At 37.3% G+C, this 18307-nt stretch overlaps 1 protein-coding gene across 1 annotated transcript; it reads right to left on the reverse strand.

Moving 5' to 3' along the window:
* Positions 1-16623: 16623 nt before the first annotated feature.
* Positions 16624-17876, reverse strand: LOC137746597 (zinc finger protein ZAT9-like). The gene has a single exon (XM_068486609.1). The coding sequence runs from the start codon at positions 17795-17797 to the stop codon at positions 16640-16642; it is 1158 nt and encodes a 385-aa protein (XP_068342710.1). The 5' UTR covers positions 17798-17876; the 3' UTR covers positions 16624-16639.
* Positions 17877-18307: the final 431 nt, after the last annotated feature.

The raw sequence follows: 18307 nt of genomic DNA on the forward strand, positions 1-18307 counted from the left end.
CATATAACTAGATTGTATGAATCCTCACTTTCTTTGCATGTTAGATGCATGGCATATACATTAAACTTAAATTTGTAGGTGTAACCTAGCATGGCTTATACTCAGAATTAGAACCTAGAAACTCATTAAGAACGAAGAGGATTATGAACATCACATGAACCCTAGAACATGGCATTTATCCTAGATTTTCATGGAATCAGCTTACATGATTAGTTCTGAACCTAACCACATGTTGCTAAGGAATGAAAGAAGATATGGCAGTCATCCTTATCATTCTCAATAAAAAGCAAACATAAACAAGGTAGCTAAGCTTGAAAATATGTGACTGAAACAATTGAGACAGAAAACTGATTCTAGCTTGCAAATGAAATTGATAAACTAAAACTGCATCATAACATTAATTTAATCATGTCTAGGGCTTCAAAGTAGCCCTAAGTATCCAAAATCTAAATTAAAAACATAACAAAATACATAAAAAGTTATGTAAGCTAGAACCTAGAAACGGCTCAAGGTGGAGGACTCCTCCTCTCTCCAGATTCTATGTATTTTTCTCCTCTTCTCCTCTTTATATTATGTATTTGCCTCCTCTTAAAAGGCTTACGAGTTATCTAACATCTGACATAGTTACATCCTTGAATTGACTCTCTTTTATAGCTCATTACAGTCAGCTTTTAGTATAGGAGTAACTGAAAACTAGCTGTTATTAGAATTTGTAACTAAATAGCTCCTCTTTATTCTATCATAATTTCTTGTCAAAACCTCCAAATCACAATTTGTAATGACCATCAGAAAGAAGACTTCCAGGCCTTTCCAACCATATATGGCCTATTTTCTAATTCGTTATAAGCACTTCGGGGCAAAGCTCGCAAGTTGGATGTTTTGCAAGGGCCTTTTCTGGTAGATCTTGGGTGAGATGAGCTTCAAAGTACCCATTCTAGGCTCTTAAAATTTTCAAAATAAGATGATTTCTTTAAGCCCTTGCTTTCCTCCTGGAATACAATACAAACAACAAAATACCTTGTGATGCATAGAGATTTTAAGTCAAAAACCTAAGTAAAAGAGGGCATAAAAGTATAACGTTATGCACTCAACATTTTCATCCATGTAGAACATGGCGTCCGCAAAGTGTGATTCGGCTTCGGTGAATGGCTTGGTGTCGCCTTGGATCACCTTTAATCTTTATCGATAAAATTTCAAGCATTGATGAAGGGTGGACAACACTACTCCATTGTTGTGGATCCAAGGCCTTCTTGAGAGCAAGCTATAGGAAGTTTTTACATCAATCATGTGGAATAGCATACTTGATTTGAGTTTGCCAATGGCCATCTCCACTCGAATCATGCCCATCGCTCTTTGTCCTTCTTAGTTAAAACCTTGGATTATGAGGTGGCTTCAGGACAGTTAATCCACCTTGATCCTGATTGTGGTCATTGTTGACTTTGGCATGCTTATGGCCAATCCACCATCCACAAGCATACGGTTGACTTTATGCTCCCTTACGTACCCAGAAACGAAGAAAGAACAATTGTGAGGCTTTGATCTTAACAACAAGTCTTTGTCAGTGAAGTTGATTGCGTCATAGGCAACACAACACATGGCATACTCATGTGGCTGAAGTTTTAAGCCTTCGTCCTTGCTTTCTTGCACCTTGTGGTTTTCGGGACTCGCTAAGACCGCTACTAGTACTTTTCGCAACTTCTTGGGCAACAGTAGTGCTTCCTCGATGCTAAAGTATGTTGGTAGGCCTTCTTTGGGCGTGAGGGTCTTCTCTTCCTTGATGGTGATAGCTTTGCCTTTTAAGGGCTCTTCTATCTCTACTTCAACCATATGATAAACAACGGTAGTGCACTATTCGAAGAAGTTCTTCGAGAAGTACTCGTGCAAGGAGACAGAAATACGTGGCTCTTGCTCTATAGGTTCTCCAACATATGTTGGTTTAGCATCTCTTACGTTTCTTTTGGGCTTCCTAATGTTGCGGCGCCGATGCTTTCTCCCATGTTCCACCTTTGGCCTTGTGCATTATGGTCTTGAATTCCTTGTCCTTTTGTAGGTCACCAATGTCCATCATTCTTCATCATCGGTAGGCGTATTTTGGTCCCTTGCCCCCAGTGATGGTTGTACGAAAGGTGCTGTGTAGCTTAAGCATAGATGGGAATGGTCATGCGTCACCTGGAGAAGCACAGGATCGAATGATCCAAACACAATCGTAGTAGTATGTGTTACGGCCATGTCTTTGAGGTCGAGTTCAATTTTCCCTTGTTGTGCTAGCTTTATGATGAGCTCATTGAGGATGAAACACTTGCCAACAGGATAACTCATGATACAATGATACTTGCAACACTTAGGATTGTTAACGTGATTCATCTCTTCGGGGCGCTTGCATTCAAGTAACTCAATTACCTTCTTTTCCAGCAAGTCGTCTACCATTGCAACCACGTCAGAGTCAGGAAAAGGGTACGTCTTCTGCTCTAGTTCCCTCAAGGTGTTTTTATACCTATCTTGGGTGCGAGAAGGCTTACCTTTCATCTCCTTATTTTTGCTTTTGGAAGATATCTTGACGGGCGCTGCGGAGGTCTTGATGGGGGTAGTATGGATGGCAAAAGCTTCCTTGGCGGGCTTTTTCCCAATCATGTCTACCTTTCGGGCGAACACCTTATCCTTTTGAAGTTGGTGATCGACTTTTTCTTCCCATGATTGGCAATACTCAGCTCCATATCATGGGATCAAGTTGCAATTCTTCAAATGTTCTCTGTTTTAGGCCTTGGAAGATGTAATGTAACCCCCAGTGCATGCCTTGAACACATCTCAATGGCGGAGGTTTCAGAAAACAGATCTTTGCAATTTAGACTTAATGAATGCCACCTATTGATGTAGTTGACGACAAGTTCATCCTTTTACTATTTCGTACTTGTCATCTCTAGCGTGCTTACGGTGCAGCGAGTGCTGGAGAAGTGGTTGAGGAATTCCCTTTCAAGTTGGTCCCAACTATTGATAGACTCGGGCTCAAGGTCAGTGTACCAGTCAAAGACGTTACCTTTTAGCGAGTGCACGAATTGTTAGACAATGTAGTCTCCCTCCATTCCAGCATTGTTGCAAGTTTTGATGAAATGGGCAATATGTTGTTTGGGATTGCCCTTTCCATCGAATTGCATGAATTTTGGCAGCTGATAACCCCATGGCATCCTCAAGGCATCAATCTTCTTGGAGTATGGCTTTGAGTACAGCACGGAGTCATGTGAGCTTCCTTCGTACTACGCCTTGATCATGTTTCTAATCGTCTCTTACAACTGTTGGATAAAGAGAAATCCCATGAGCATCGCAGCTCAGTCCACCTCTAACTTCTCCTTAGCTTTCTCTACCAAAGGCTTCTCTTTCTTATCGGTTTCCTCCTTTGGTGGATCAACCTTTAGGTCAACTTTCTCGTTATGTTGCGCCTCCAGATGGTTGACGAGTGTAGCAATCTATAAGTCATTTTCCTCCATGGTCCTTGTCAGCTTTGCAATTGCTTCATTCATTTAGGCCAGCTGCTCCTCAATGGACGTCGCACCAATAGTCATAACTTGCATGGCTACAGGATACGAGGTGTTGCTTAAGTTGGCATCAAAAGTCAATAACTTGTTTTGTTCCTTTCAATTGCAAATATAAGGATAGTATAATGGCACAAGTAAGGGTGTCGAACCACATGGACTGATTAGAACTCTACAAATTACTAGCTTTATGAGAACCCTAACTAAACAATGAAAATGCAAACTGAATTTAGATTTTCCAATTGGAAACTAAAATAACTTAGAAATGCAAGAAAGATAAAGATAAATGATAGGTTGATTAAAAAATAATGGGAATGGAACTATGGATACTGATGTCACCGTTACAAGCCAATTTCATGAAAATTAAGTCAAAATGTATTCAACTCTCTAATCTGCAACTAGGGTTTGTTTTACTTATTCATGATCATCCATTTAATGTGTGGTTGTGATCAAGTACTCCTAATCTACAACCTAGTTGTGATGTTCAACTTAGATTACCAAATAAGAATCCATTAAGAACAAGAAAACTTACAAGAACCAAAGAAATCACATGGCAGGATGTATGCATAGCAGTTTCTTCAATCATTCACATGTCTACCAAGATTAAGCATGATGTGTACTATAACCTTGATCAAATAATGCATAAGCAGCCCTAATGGTGATCAAACATTAAGATTAACAAACAAATTAAACTATAAAATGAGTGAATGAAACAAAAACACATATTGCTGATTTGAATACTTTAACTTAATAACATAGAAAAGTTTTGCAAGGCTACATCGAAATCCTCAACTATGAACTTAATTATACAACATGATTACATAATATATAAATATCAAGAATAACATGAGTGAAATCAAAATTCATAGAAGAAACCCCCTTGAAGCAATTATGAAGTGGAAATCCTTCAAGAACAGCGTGGTTGCTTGGTTTCTTCGGTGGCAGCGAATGGTGAAGGGAAATAAGGTTTTCTTTCTAGAAGAAAGGCTAAAGAAAGAGAAGAGAAAACGCTCTGGGCGACCCCCAAGAGGGGCTTGTGTAAAAGTGATCTGAAACCCTAGTATTTATATGCTAAATGGGGCTACAGCTGATTGAAAGGTGATCCCAACCATTAAGCCAAAGTTTTGAACATTTTTCCTTATTTATCTCCTCCAAATCAAGCTAGATAATTCAAGGCCTTTCCCATTCTGCTTCTGCTCTTCTAACAAGCCAGATTCATCTTGGATTCTTTATTTGGACTTCAAAGCAAGTAACAACTTTATTTGGGCTCCAAAACAGGCCACTAAACTTCTCTCCACGTTAGAATAAGGGCCAGCTCCAAAAATGGCTTGTTTTCACTTCTTTTGCCTTCAAATTGATCCTAAAGTACATGTAATTGCACACTAACACAAAATAAGGTAGAATGCAACCAGTTTAACTCAAAAACATCATAAAGAGGCTAGAAATGGATGGTATAATGCATGAAATATATGATTTGTCATGACTTGGAGTACCTCATCGGGCTTTCTTCCCTTGGTGCTCTTAGCGAGGCCAAAGTGATCACAAGCTCGTGCCTCGGGTGCTCTTACTCCTTCGGCAAAGTTGATGTTAGGGTGAAAGACACGGCAAAGAAAGCTATTGATGAACATAGTAGATTTGTATTGATGAATTTGTAGGGTTACAATCTCTGTTTACAATTTTCATCTGATTCAATCTTTAAATTTGATGTAGATGTGCAGGTTGTTGATCCAAGGGTTGCAATGACTTGATCTCTGACGAATGATTGCTTCAAGTTTTGAGCTTGAAACAATGCTTGGATAGTCTTCACCTCAGGTTTAGGGTTGTGGCAAAGGGAATGTTGATGTAGAATTTCGTTGATTCAAGGGTATTGGTGACTTAATCTTGAATCGAAGGTCGTTACAAGTTTTAAGCTTGCAACAAAGTCTTGAAGGAATTAGCATACATGCTTTTTAATTCTTCTAGGGAATGCTTCGGCTTTGGTTGACAGAAAGCTTCAGCTTTGGTTGGGCATTCTTTGAAGAGAGCTTTGACAGTGTATTAGTTCAAAGCTCTCTTCAAAGATTTGGTGCAGAGATTCCTCTGGATGTAGAATTGCTAGCCTTCAATGTAGAAATTATCAACCTTATGCTTGTCTTGGGACCTTGTATTTATAGACTTCCAAAGCCATGCCTTTGGGTGGATTTGGCTTTGATTTGTGTCTTGATTAGTCCATTGGAGAATTTAGGCATGTTTTGTGTCTTGTTTTCAACCACTTTCCCTTGCTTGGCCGAAATTTAAGGGTTTGTTGCCTATTTTGTGAGAAATCTTCAATTCTTGCTTGTTTTGTGAAGATGCTTTAGCTTTCTTTCCGGTTTTGGGAGCAATTTGGGCCCCTTGCCAATTTTAAGGAGATTTCTTCCTTTTGGCTGAATTTTGGGGAAGTTTTGAGCTTCCTTTGCTTGATTTGTGCCACATGTCATTGATGACTTGTTCATTTGTAAAATCTGACATCTCATTTGGAGATGGTTTAAGTGGAATGCCATGTAATCAAATCCAAAGTGGAATGTCATGTAATCAAATTTGAAGGTAGGAGCAAGTTTCAACCGATATGTCAATCCTATGTGGATTGACATATGAGCTTTCAAATGTCAAATTTAACATATGAGAAAAATGTGATGTCAAATAATTTTTAAGTATTTTATTATGTAGGTCCCATTAATGCAGCAATTATAAATCTTGAAAATTTATTTTAATTGATTTCTTTTTAAAATAAATCATACAAATATCATTTATAACAAAACAACATATCGGTTTGAAAAAGGGAAAATCTGACATTCCAGGTAATCCATCAAATTAATATTTGATATTTTCTTTGAGGATGGTCTAAGTGATTAAAGTTCTTATATGCGACTTAACCCCAAACTAAGATCAAGTCAATTCGTTAAAGTCAACATTTTTTTGTTCTAAAAAGAAACTACAAATTCAACTTTTCTTTTTCATTCAATAAAATTCTCTCCTGCACTGTCAAGGTTTCTTATAAAAAAAAATGTTTTGGAGTACTTATGGAGGCTTTTAAATACACCACAATATGCTAGTAACTAGTTATACCTGCTTTATTTGAAGAGATTTTAAATTCAAATATCATATAATTTATAGAAATTTATTGTATAACCATGCACCCTTCACCAATATCCCTAAATAACTCTAAGCTAGAGAGCAGATTATCTTTCGGTGTGGCCATGGCATAGCCGCCATTTAAGCGCTTGCTTATAGACACACCCCCTATTTCTTTTCTCTACACTCACTTTCTGTTTTACGTCATGTTGCCAACTCCAAAAGTAACCTACGCAAATAGACTATAAACACTATCTAAGGAAAAAGTTGTCCGCTGCCAGTGTGCGAGCTTGAAGTAACACATGCCGGTTGATTCATATGCAAGGCAGTAAAGGGCCGGCCAACTTTCTTTTCATTTACTCGGAGTTGATATTCTGCTACGACATATGTGTCAGGGTGGGGGAAGACACTTGACCCTGTTTGTAGTCTACGCCATTCTTAGAATCTAACTCAGTAAATAACGTGAAAATATGCAAGTGTATACAACTATAAAGACGTAATCTTTATTGGTTCGAAGTTCCATTTAAGGTTTTGATATAGCCCCCAACCAGTGGCATAGCCACGATTTTTAAATAATGGGGTCAGGATTTCAACAAATAAAACTACACTGGACCATTTCGTTGAGCACCTAGTAAAACGTAAAGACATAAGCTTTATTGGTTCTAAGTTCCATTTAAGGTTTTGATATAAAGGCCCCCAACCGGTGTCGTAGCTAAGATTTTCATATAATGGGGTCATGATTTGGACAAAAAAAACTGCAGTATACTATTTCGTTGAGCACCTAGTAAAAATATGTCAATTCTTGCCAACATCTACTTAAGGCTTATGCCAACATATGTCAACAATTACTATGATACGTAGAGGCTTGTCAAGGATGACTACAAGAAACTGTAGAGTAATCTTGAAGACTGCAAAGGCTTGTCAACTGAGGCATTTCATTCAAGCATTTCGTGCAGACAACAGAGTTGGACACAAGAAGAGAGAAAATGAAGACAAGATAGAAAAAATAGAAGAAGTAGGAGAATGGGGTTGTAATTTAGTTTGCCCTAGCCGTTTATATGGTCAAATAAAATACACATGCAAATATATATCGGGTTTTAAAGTTGTTGGGGTCATGAACAACCAATGACCTCATGCTGACTCCACCACTGCCCCAGCCAGATTCAGATTTATAGTCGAGACTGATCAAGGATTCCCATCCCACCCCATACTTTTTATGGACAAATATTCATTTCTATTTGGAAACTCCATGCCTTTCAAGTTTCAACTAAAACAATATTACTACTTAAACCATAAATCCTAACTGAAAACAAGCATATTTCTATTTTTCTCAATATGTGATACTAGGTCACATTTGTTGTAACCATTTTTGGCAATAAAAATTCTTATCGACATTGCACTACTTATTGATGTGAGATCCACTTAAGACCCATCTATATATCCATATGGTTCTCTCATATATATCTATGAAATATAATAAACAAATGTGGTATATATGTAACAATATTACTAATCGATGCTGAAATCAAGCCTTGCCAACAATTAGCTTGCTTCTCTCAAGACCAACCCTTACTCACATAGCCAAGTTCAAATCTTGGTACCTTTTTTAGGTGAAATACGATATTCATTGACTTAAGGATTGAAATAGTACGATAGATTACGAAAGAATTTAGCAGGTTCTCAGAAAAATAATCTTGTAAGCTACCCACTTTACAAGATTTTTGAACCCAGTCCCCACTTAAGAAGATTTTTGAACCCAGTTCAAGGAAGAAGATACCCCACTTTACAATTATGCAACCAACCCACCTCAAACAAAACATCTTGAATAATATCCGGCTTGGTACCTTAATCAGCAGACTAAATTGCTTTTGAAGATTATGGCTTTTGTAGTGGTGGCCAGTATGCCATCAAGAACTTTCAACATATAATTATTTGTGGTTGCTATACCAAAATGTGTGTGTGTGTGTGTGTGTGTGTGTCTATATATATCATGTAGATAGAATTACTTTAGAGAGAATATTAGAAGTTAGAAAGAATTACTTTAGAGAGAATATTAGAAGTTAAAAAGAGAGCTCTTTTCAAAGGATGATAATGATGAATGTGAGGATGGAGTGGAGGGGATCTCTCCCACCAAGTCCTAGAGATCCGGAGATCCGGACCTTTGAAATTTGATCCAACGGCTACAATTATTATAAATTTTAGAGGGACCCCCTGTTTATAGCATTTGAATCAAATTTCAAGAGTTCGAATCTCCGGATCTTTAGAATTTAGTGGGAGAGATCCTGAGGGGATCTCTTCCCTGTGAAGATATTAGTGCAGTTACAAAATTTGATGAGAAAAGGAGTGGAAAGGGATCAATCAGCATTGCTGACTTGTTCTTTCTTTTCTGGAACTTTTTGAGGTCATAAGCCGGCCTATTTAATGGTGGTTTTGTTTGCTTCTATCTTCACTTCAAACTTCCAGAACCCGCCAACACCACCACCACTTGGGTGTGAGAATATGAAGTGGCACTGGCACTACTCACTCTTAACAATATCTTACCCTTTAGCCCTTTACCTTTGTACTTTTTTGAATTTTGATCCTCTTTTCTTTTTTAATCTTCTGAAGTGGAAAATGAACCGACCCACCGACTCTATGGTCCTCTCAAATACTCAACCATAAAGCCTAAAGGTCAGCCAGCCAACCCAAGCTGTCCTTCCAATATTGCCATTATCCTGTGCAAATGCAAGGTAGCTAGTGATTAGGAAACCATGAAAAATAAGTGAACCTATAAATTCATAATGAATAGGAAAATGTAGAATTTCTTTCTGTAACTTTAAACCAAGGATGTTGCCATTGAACTTTTCTTTATTTTCTTGTGGCATTAAGATTAGAATATGAGGGTATGATAAGGTTGACATAATTAGAATATGAGGTGTGATAAGTTTGACATAATGCAGCGCGAATTCACGGCTGATTTGGATTGAAAGTGTAACATATTTACTTTTTACTAATTTAACTTTATATATACTCTATTGGGATACCATTTTACGTGCAAAGATATAATTCAAGAAAGTATATGTTATGGACATCGTTAGTGAATACTAGAGTACTTTTGTTCTTGAAGTACGATGTTTCATTCGTTGAATTAAAGTCCTTACAGATACATATTCATGAAAATTCTACCTCAAAGGGATCTTCGCAATGATCAATGGGATAGCTAAATCTCCTTCGCTGTAATTTATTTTAAATAATTTACAAAACCTTTTTGGGATTGAATTCTTTAGTGAATAAGTATATTTCTAAATTTAGGAAGAAAAGTACAATTTGACTAAAATGATAATTCATTAATACAGTGTTGAGTATGATCAAAACATCTTCAATAGAAATGTGCAAATTTGAAATGTAAATCTCATTTTACATTCTCATTTACTTTTTTTATCTCTTTAATGGCGTGATCCACCACCTAAATATGGCAAAAAAATGTAAATCTACATTACATCATTATTACATTTATGGGCCGAGTAAGTATTTTACATCCCATCTATTGGAGTGATTTCCGGCCAACAAAATAAATATAAAATGCTAATTCAAAAGAATTTTGCTTCTGTCAGAGGAGATTCTCTCAATCCATGACTTGTTTCCAAGTGGTTTACAAATATTGACGCGCCTACATATTACTCTCTCTCCCCCCTCATCTTCGATTTTAATTGTACTAGAAAATAAATACAAAAATTAAATACACATGCTAAAGATAGCAAGATCGGTCACTTAGCACTACGATCTAAGGATATTCTTATACTGTGATGAAATGTCTTATATTTGAATTTCGTAAATTGTGAGTTCAATACCAATTTATTCTCACACTCATTTGTGACGACCCGTCCCTACTTTTCACTGTGATTTCTTTTTCATTGATGTGGTTTGATGTTTTTACTCTTTTTGGACAAAAGTGGAATCTGACGTGGACATGGTTTTCGGCTTTCAATTTCATTTTCCTGGTTTCGTACTAATTAGTACTTGTCGCTACAAATGCGTGAGCGCATGTTAGACTTGAATCGGATCTATAACGAAAAAGTTACTCTCCGTTAAAGTACGTTAACCATAGCTATTTTTGTACACGCGTGTACAAATTATCAGTGTTTGAAACACTGTAGGGAAGCAGATTTTGTACATTAAAAATTGTACAAAATCCACCTATGCCTTCCCTAATTGGTGGATCCGGTCCCCTTTTCTTCACACAAACCACCAATCAACTTTCCCCAAAATCCTTTCCACCAATCAAGCCATTTCCTTCCTTTTTCATCCACCCAATTAGCTATCACCCTCAAACCTGTCACCCAATTAGAACTCACCGAAGCTCTCTCTATCTCTTCCCTCTCTCTCTCCCCGAACTCTTGTTCTCTCTGCAACTCCCTCAAACAATCCTCACAACACTCAAATGTGGCTTGAAACCACACCATCGAACTCGTCTCACCACCACAAACACAACCATGCCCTTGGATTGTGGTTTGACCGAGTTTTGGACGTCAAACTCAAAAGGTCTGTCTTGGCTCAGTTTTTCCCCAACGAGTTGCGAACGGTTTACAAGTTTTTCGGAAGTCTAAAGGTCTCCACTCAACTCCCCGAGGTCTTTAGTGAAGGTTTGGGGAAGCTTTCACGTGCAACAACCCGGTTTCAAGAAGTTAAGTTTTTGGCCGAACCTTTCAAGCCAATTTCAAGCCTTTTCCCATCCATTTTTTGGAATTCCACAATGGTATAAACTGGTTCTACACTTCATGAGCTTCATTTCCATATAAATTTTGTGAAAAATGGTTGAGAAATGAAGAAGATATGAAGGTTTGAAATTTTACCCATAAATCAGCAAAAATTTCTAGATTCCAGCGAATTCAGAAGGTTGTGGGCAACTACAGACGGCGAGGACCACCGGAGAAGACGACGGTATATTCCATCAAAGTTGATGGAATATTCTAACGGTGTCAAGTAACGCCTTTAAACTCTATTAGTTATTTAACGGAATATTCCTTCAAACCAACAGAGGAGTTTGTAACTACAATTAGGTTGTGACATGGTTGGAACGTAGTTTGGAGATTATTTGCTTAGCACTTGTTTGACAGAGGAGTTTTACGAACAAGTGTTCAATTGTGAGAGTTCACAATATAGAATTGTTTTATTGTTGTTGTTGCCCAAGGGGGTAGTGCATGAGCACGATAGAGACTTGACCAAACGTTGTTTGTGTGATTCCCAATGGGGGCATGATGGTAATATTGCACCCTCAGGAATTGTTCCTTACTTATCGTGACAACAATGAGTTGTTGGCATTACAGGCTGCAGACTGTAATATCAATAACTTATTCATTGGATTCGTTAAGCAAGTAAATAGGTAGGTCCTTTTATGTTAGTACTTACTTATGTGTTTGTTGTATTTTACAATTTATTACTTGGGCTCGACCCAAGGATATTATGTACTTACTTTCAGAGTATGCGACACATGGGAACATAGTAGAAAAATCCTATGTTTAGTTTTAAATCAGTATAACTACTTTAACCTTATGTTGTTATATATATGTATTTTCAATGGGAAGTTAGTACATATAAATATTTTTGACATTTTGTTTTTACGAAAACTATTATATTATATTATTATTCTGAAGAAGAGGGAAAGTATGAGTTGGAGGCATGAAAAATGAATTAATGCACTCCGATCGCGACGGAGCGGCATTTTCCCTTTTGTACAACTACTTTGACTTGATTTCTTCGTCACGTACATATATTTTATTCTTCCTATCTGTGAGGTTTGTGTAGCAAATGATTTTAAATTTCGAGGACGAAATTTTCTTAAGGGGGTAGATTGTGACGACCCGTCCCTACTTTTCATTGTGATTTCTTTTTCATTGATGTGATTTGACGTTTTTACCCTTATTGGACAAAAGTGGAATCTGACGTGGACGTGGTTTTCGGTTTTCAGTTTCATTTTCTTGGTTTCGTAGTACTCATCGCTACGAACGCATGAGCGCATGTTAGACTTGAATCGGATCTGTAACGAAAAAGTTATGCTCCATTAAAGTACGTTAACCACAGGTATTTTCGTACATGCGTGTGCAAATTATCAGTGTGTGATACACTGTAGGGAAGCTGATTTTGTACATTAAAAATTGTACAAAATCAACCCATCCCTTCCCTAATTGGTGGATCCAGTCCCCCTTTCTTCACACAAACCACCAATCAACTTTCCCCACAATCCTCTCCACCAATCAAGCCATTTCCTTCCTTTTTCATCCACCCAATCAACTATCACCCTCAGACCTGTCACCAAATTAGAACTCACCGAAGCTCTCTCTCTTCTCTCTCTGTCCCCGAACTCTTCTTCTCTTTGCAACTCCCTCAAACGATTCTCACAACACTCAAACGTGGCTTGAAAACAACACCATCGAACTCGTCCCACCCACCACGAAATCAAATGTGCCCTTAGATCGTGGTTTGACCGAGTTTTGGATGTCAATCTCTGAAGGTCCAACTCAGCTCAGTTTTCCTCCAACGAGTTATGAATTTTTAGGAAGTCTAAAGGCCTCCACTAACTCCCCAAGGTCTTTAGTGAAGGTTTGGGGAAGCTTTGACATGAAACAACCCGATTTCAAGAAGTTGAGTTTTTGGCCAAACCTTTTGAGCCAATTTCAGGCCTTTTCCCATCCATTTTTGGACTTCCATAAGGTATAAACTGGTTCTACACTTGATAAGCTTCATTTCCATATAAATTTTGTGAAAAATGGTTAAGAAATGAAGAAGATATGAAGGTTTGAAATTTTACCAAAAAATTGACGAAAATTTCCAGATTCCGGTGAGTTCATACAGCTGCGAATGGCGAGGACCACCGGAGAAGACAACAGAATATTCTGTCAAAGTTGACGAAATATTCTCACGGATGTCAGGGCCTTCCCTGCGCGTGGTGGTGCGTATGGCCATGCCTTAGCCGGCGCGTGGTGGCACGTTCGGCCTCCGATTGACCTTCTGTCAATTTATGTAGGTCTGTGACATTGAATAGATCGATTTCGTATATTCAAACCCTATGTTTGAGCAATATGCGGAGGTTTTATTTAAGTTTCCATTTATGTGTTATTAAACTAAGTTAATTAGTAATTTCATATATAGGGGAAACGTATCCCAAGGGCGTATAGGGTCAAGCAAGGCTCAAAGACTTCGTTTCGACTGCGTAACTGTGAGTAGGTCATTTGTTTTTATAGTATATGCATACTTGCTAGTTTTTAGTTATACTTTGAAAAAGAATTTACTATGTATGCCTACCTTAGATTAAAGTACATGAAGTAGCGAAATGACGGAATTTAGGAGATTATTTATGAACCCTATAGGTTCACAGGTATGCACGATATACCATGATATTATATTTACAACTGTGATTATTACTATGTTGATTAGAGTTATCGAATCTTTGTGGCAAGATTATATGTATGTTACATGCTCATCATTGCTGCACCTCTAGTGTTAGAACTCACCCCAGGGCCAGGGCCAGTCCTTCACGTGTATGTTCACATCAGCACCGTTTGCTCACCTTGGATCCAAGTTAGGTGCCAGTCCTATCGTACATATTGCATTAGGCAATTCTGACTCGTATGTGACCATGCTTCGGCACCAGCCTTCACATGATCGTAGTACTAGAGCGTATTGATTACACCCAGTCTTGCTCGTATCAAAAATTATATGTACGAACTCGTGTGTTAGCATATGTTGATGAGCATTTGTTATGATATGTTTACATATTACGAGGTTATGTGATATTGGTCACCTTGTGCTTATTTACGATGGTTGTGCATTATTGATTTCTTGAGACCTTGTAGGCTACGGTAAGTTTTTTCTTATTATACATAGTACGTATATTTTTGCAAACTATACTTGACTCTACGGTGAGGGGTCATAATGTTTTTGAAAAGGTTTTTACAAAACGTTATTTTTTTTACCCACTCAACTTTGTTTTTCGCCCCTCCAGGTTTAGTAGTTGTGCTTATATGTAAATGAGGATTCTAGCAAATCTTAGAAAATGGTTATCTTCAGTGGTATAACCCTCATCCTATTTATTATATTATTTTATGCTTTGACATCACGTGTGAAATGGGTTCAATCTTGCTCACCTGCGCACTCTTTTGATTACGCACTTTTAGGTTTAAATTTATTCACATCATTTTTCCGCTCCACTACACTTTATGGTTTTATCACTCTCCAGGTGTCGGTCAGCATAACTCGATTCGAAGTCCAAATGGACATTTCGAATCAGGATATCTCACATTAGTGTATCATTGTATAAAACTGGAGTGATCGAGTTTCTAAAGTTTCTTAGCGTTTCATTTTCAAAGTAATTTGTCACTTAGTCTTTGGTTCTAGTGGTATTTAGTGGCTTTATATCGTTGTATCAAAATCTTCAAAGTAATTTAAATTGTATTATTCAGAGTTTGAAAACCAACCTCGACGTCTCCCCTCTTTTTTCTTTTTTTTTTTTTTTTTTTTTTTTTTTTTTTTGGGCCTTTGTGACTGAAACTTATGGATATAAAAATGATTTGTTTTCTCTGGTCAGATTTCTATGGTTCAGCGTATTGAGTAAGGGGGCAGATTCTCTGCCCATCCAAACTCCAACGCCACTCCCCCCAAGGGAAAAAGATACGTAATCCAAAGAATTACTTCAACACTGGAAAGCCAAAAAGGGAGGGAAAAAAAGCAACCAGCAATTGCGTCCTATATATTTTGTTATACAACGATATTGAGATAAAAGGTTTGTGTTTAGCAACACAATAAGTTAATAATAATTTGATATCGAACTCGTCATTCATAAGAGTTCAACATAAAACTTTACATTTAAAAGTGAAGAAATTAAATAACAATTTTGCCAAGCATAAACAGAGAAAATTTCAACTTTTAGTTGCGGTTATAAAAAGTAATAATCCAAAAAAGAATATGCTTGATTTCAAGGGATTAGCATCCTTAAAAACTCAATTACATGACTAAATACATTCGATCAGTGCGAGTTGATTAAGAAATTAAAAGAAATGGGTAAGAAACTGCCATTTTTGTTGTAAATACAAATTAAAAGTCTGCTTTGAGCTAGTCACGCCAAACCAAACGCTAATAATATTCTCTCTGCAAAGCCAAAGATTTCCTCATTTTTCCTTTTTTCTCACAATCCACCCTTTTGAAGACAACCCACATCTGGAAAACATACTTTCTTTTTTGGTGGGTAATTAATGAAAATTCAGATTCATTTCCCCAATATTATGGTCATTAAAAAGTCTCTAGCTTGGGAAATATGATTAAATTAGTTGGCTAGAACAACTATGTGTCGCCCTCATACCCTCTTTAACGTAATTAGGTTAGTTGGCCAGAGGAATAGTGTGTCGTCTCTATACACTCATGTTTCAATTCTAATTTCAGTAGAATAGATTAGTACATAATAACGCTTTTGAAAAAAGAAATATAAAAAAAAAAAAAAAATCCAAATCTTTACTGGGTATGCAGATCAGCAATGCAAGTAAAGCTTGCAACAGTATCAGACAGACTGAGACAAAGTAGTAGAGAGGGCAGGCAGATAAGTGAGTGAGAATTAGCTTCCTCTTCCTCCTCATGAACTGTGAAATGTCAATAGTGAAAGATGTTGAGTTGCTTTTATCATTTTTAATGACAGAAACATACTCGGGTTGCTCAACCTCTTCTGAGAATGACTTTTTCCCAATTAAAATTTAAATTTAAAAAAAAAAGAAAAAAGAAAAGAAAAATGAGTTAGAGCAGTTAGCTTGAACTGCTTGGAAACAAATACACATGACCAGAATGAATGCTATTTAATTCTACTGCTACAGAACTCTATAATTATAAAAATAAAAAATAAAAATAAAAATAAATAAAAAACCAGAAAAACATGTGAATATTTGAACTGGGAAGTTCATGAATTGTTAGAATTATGAATGAACAATTTCTATGAATTATAACAAACAACCAATTGGTATAACAAGTTTGGAACGACAACATAACCAGTTTCAACTTCATCTTCTAACGTGGTTCACAAACTCTGAATCAGAAACTGCAGAGAGCTCGATTTGGCTGATGTCATCATCGTCAAAAGGAGCAGGAAGATTAAGATCTATCAAACTATCACCAAGCTTACTTAAACTCTTCAATGGAGGACTACTATTGCTTGCTTCTGCTGCAGAACCACTCATCACATGAGATCTTTTGTGCCCGCCAAGCGCTTGACCAGAGGAAAAAACTCTAAAACAAACTGGGCATTCATGAATTTTTCGTTCAGCCACCGAGGAAGAATTTCCTGCCACATTATAATTTTCTTGCTCCAATTCGGGCTTGTTAATGGGGTTCGCATTCAAAGCCTTAATCTTCTTCTTGTGGCTTGCTCTGTGACCACCAAGAGCCTGATAAGATTTAAAAACTTTGTTGCACGTTTCACATTTGTATTTCCCTCGAGCAGTTCTAGTTCTGGGTAAGTTGATCAGATGCTCCTCAGAATCATCCGTGTCCTCCGTTGATCTTTCCACTTCATCGTCTTTTTCTTGTTCTTGTTCATGGTGGTGGTGGCGGTCTTGTTTTTTCCATTTGTCTCTCGACAACATCATGAGGCAGAAGGCGACATCTTCCTCTTTGGTGGCATCAGAAATTGAACTTACAGGTTCAGGATCGAAAGAATCGGCCTTGCTGCTGACCACCTTGTTCTTGACCTTAACTTTCTTGAAAGATTCGAGTTTTTGATGATGGTGATACTGATTATGATTTTGATGATGATGAAGCGCCATCATGGAGGATTTTCGTGTTCTTTTACATCGTCTCCGAGTTGGGTTCTTGGACGACTCGGTCTCACTCTCTCTGTCTTGAAGAACAATAGACCCAGCATGGATGACAAAAGAAAACTCAGGATCCACTTGCTTTATGCTTCTCTTTGGATTCTCTCTCAAACCATAAATCATATCATCATCATGTTCTTCTTCATTGTCTGAAGACGATGGAGAAGAAGCTGAAGCTAAATCGCACAGCTCATCAACGGTCAGCTGGGTTTGTTCTCGATTCGCTTCTTCGTCTTCATCTTCCGGTTTCGGAGGAATTGGATGGTTCATGACGTAAGACCTCATGTGACCCCGTAAGGCTCTGCCATTGGGGAAGCTCCTCATGCAAATCTTACACCGCTCCTCCATTGCAATTTACCCAAAAACCCTAAAATTTAATCAATCAAACTACAGACCAAAAAACTGAGCAAAACAAAGCAACTGTGAGCTCTCCTTTCTTTCCTGGAGACAAGGTAGTGGAAGGAAGCCACCAAAAGAGAGATATATACAAACCGACAATTTATTTTTATTTTTAATAAATAATTTACAGGAAAAAAGGGTGTTTTTGGGTTTTGAATTTTTTTGGTCTATTAAAAAGGGCAAAATTTTACTTTAAATTAGGATTATAATTAATTAAAAGCGTAACCATAAAGGTAGAAACTTGAAAGAGGGCACATGTAACATGCGAAGCTTGCCCGTTTATGTTTTTATTCCTCTTTACGCCACGGATTTGGTTGCCATCCGGATTCTCTTTATCAGGATCTTAGAATTCTTATATTCTATCTGTTTATCGTATATCATGCGTTTAGAAGTTATTTTGAATTTTTTAATTTAAACCTAAAAACCAACAGTATTTAACGATTTCTGATCAGACGATGT

Source organism: Pyrus communis, chromosome 10 (assembly GCF_963583255.1).
Source record: "Pyrus communis chromosome 10, drPyrComm1.1, whole genome shotgun sequence".
NCBI lineage: Eukaryota > Viridiplantae > Streptophyta > Magnoliopsida > Rosales > Rosaceae > Pyrus > Pyrus communis.

Bases quoted from the DNA above. Each gene is read 5' to 3' on its own strand.
- LOC137746597 (XM_068486609.1), bottom strand. From the start codon at position 17,797: ATGGAGGAGCGGTGTAAGATTTGCATGAGGAGCTTCCCCAATGGCAGA.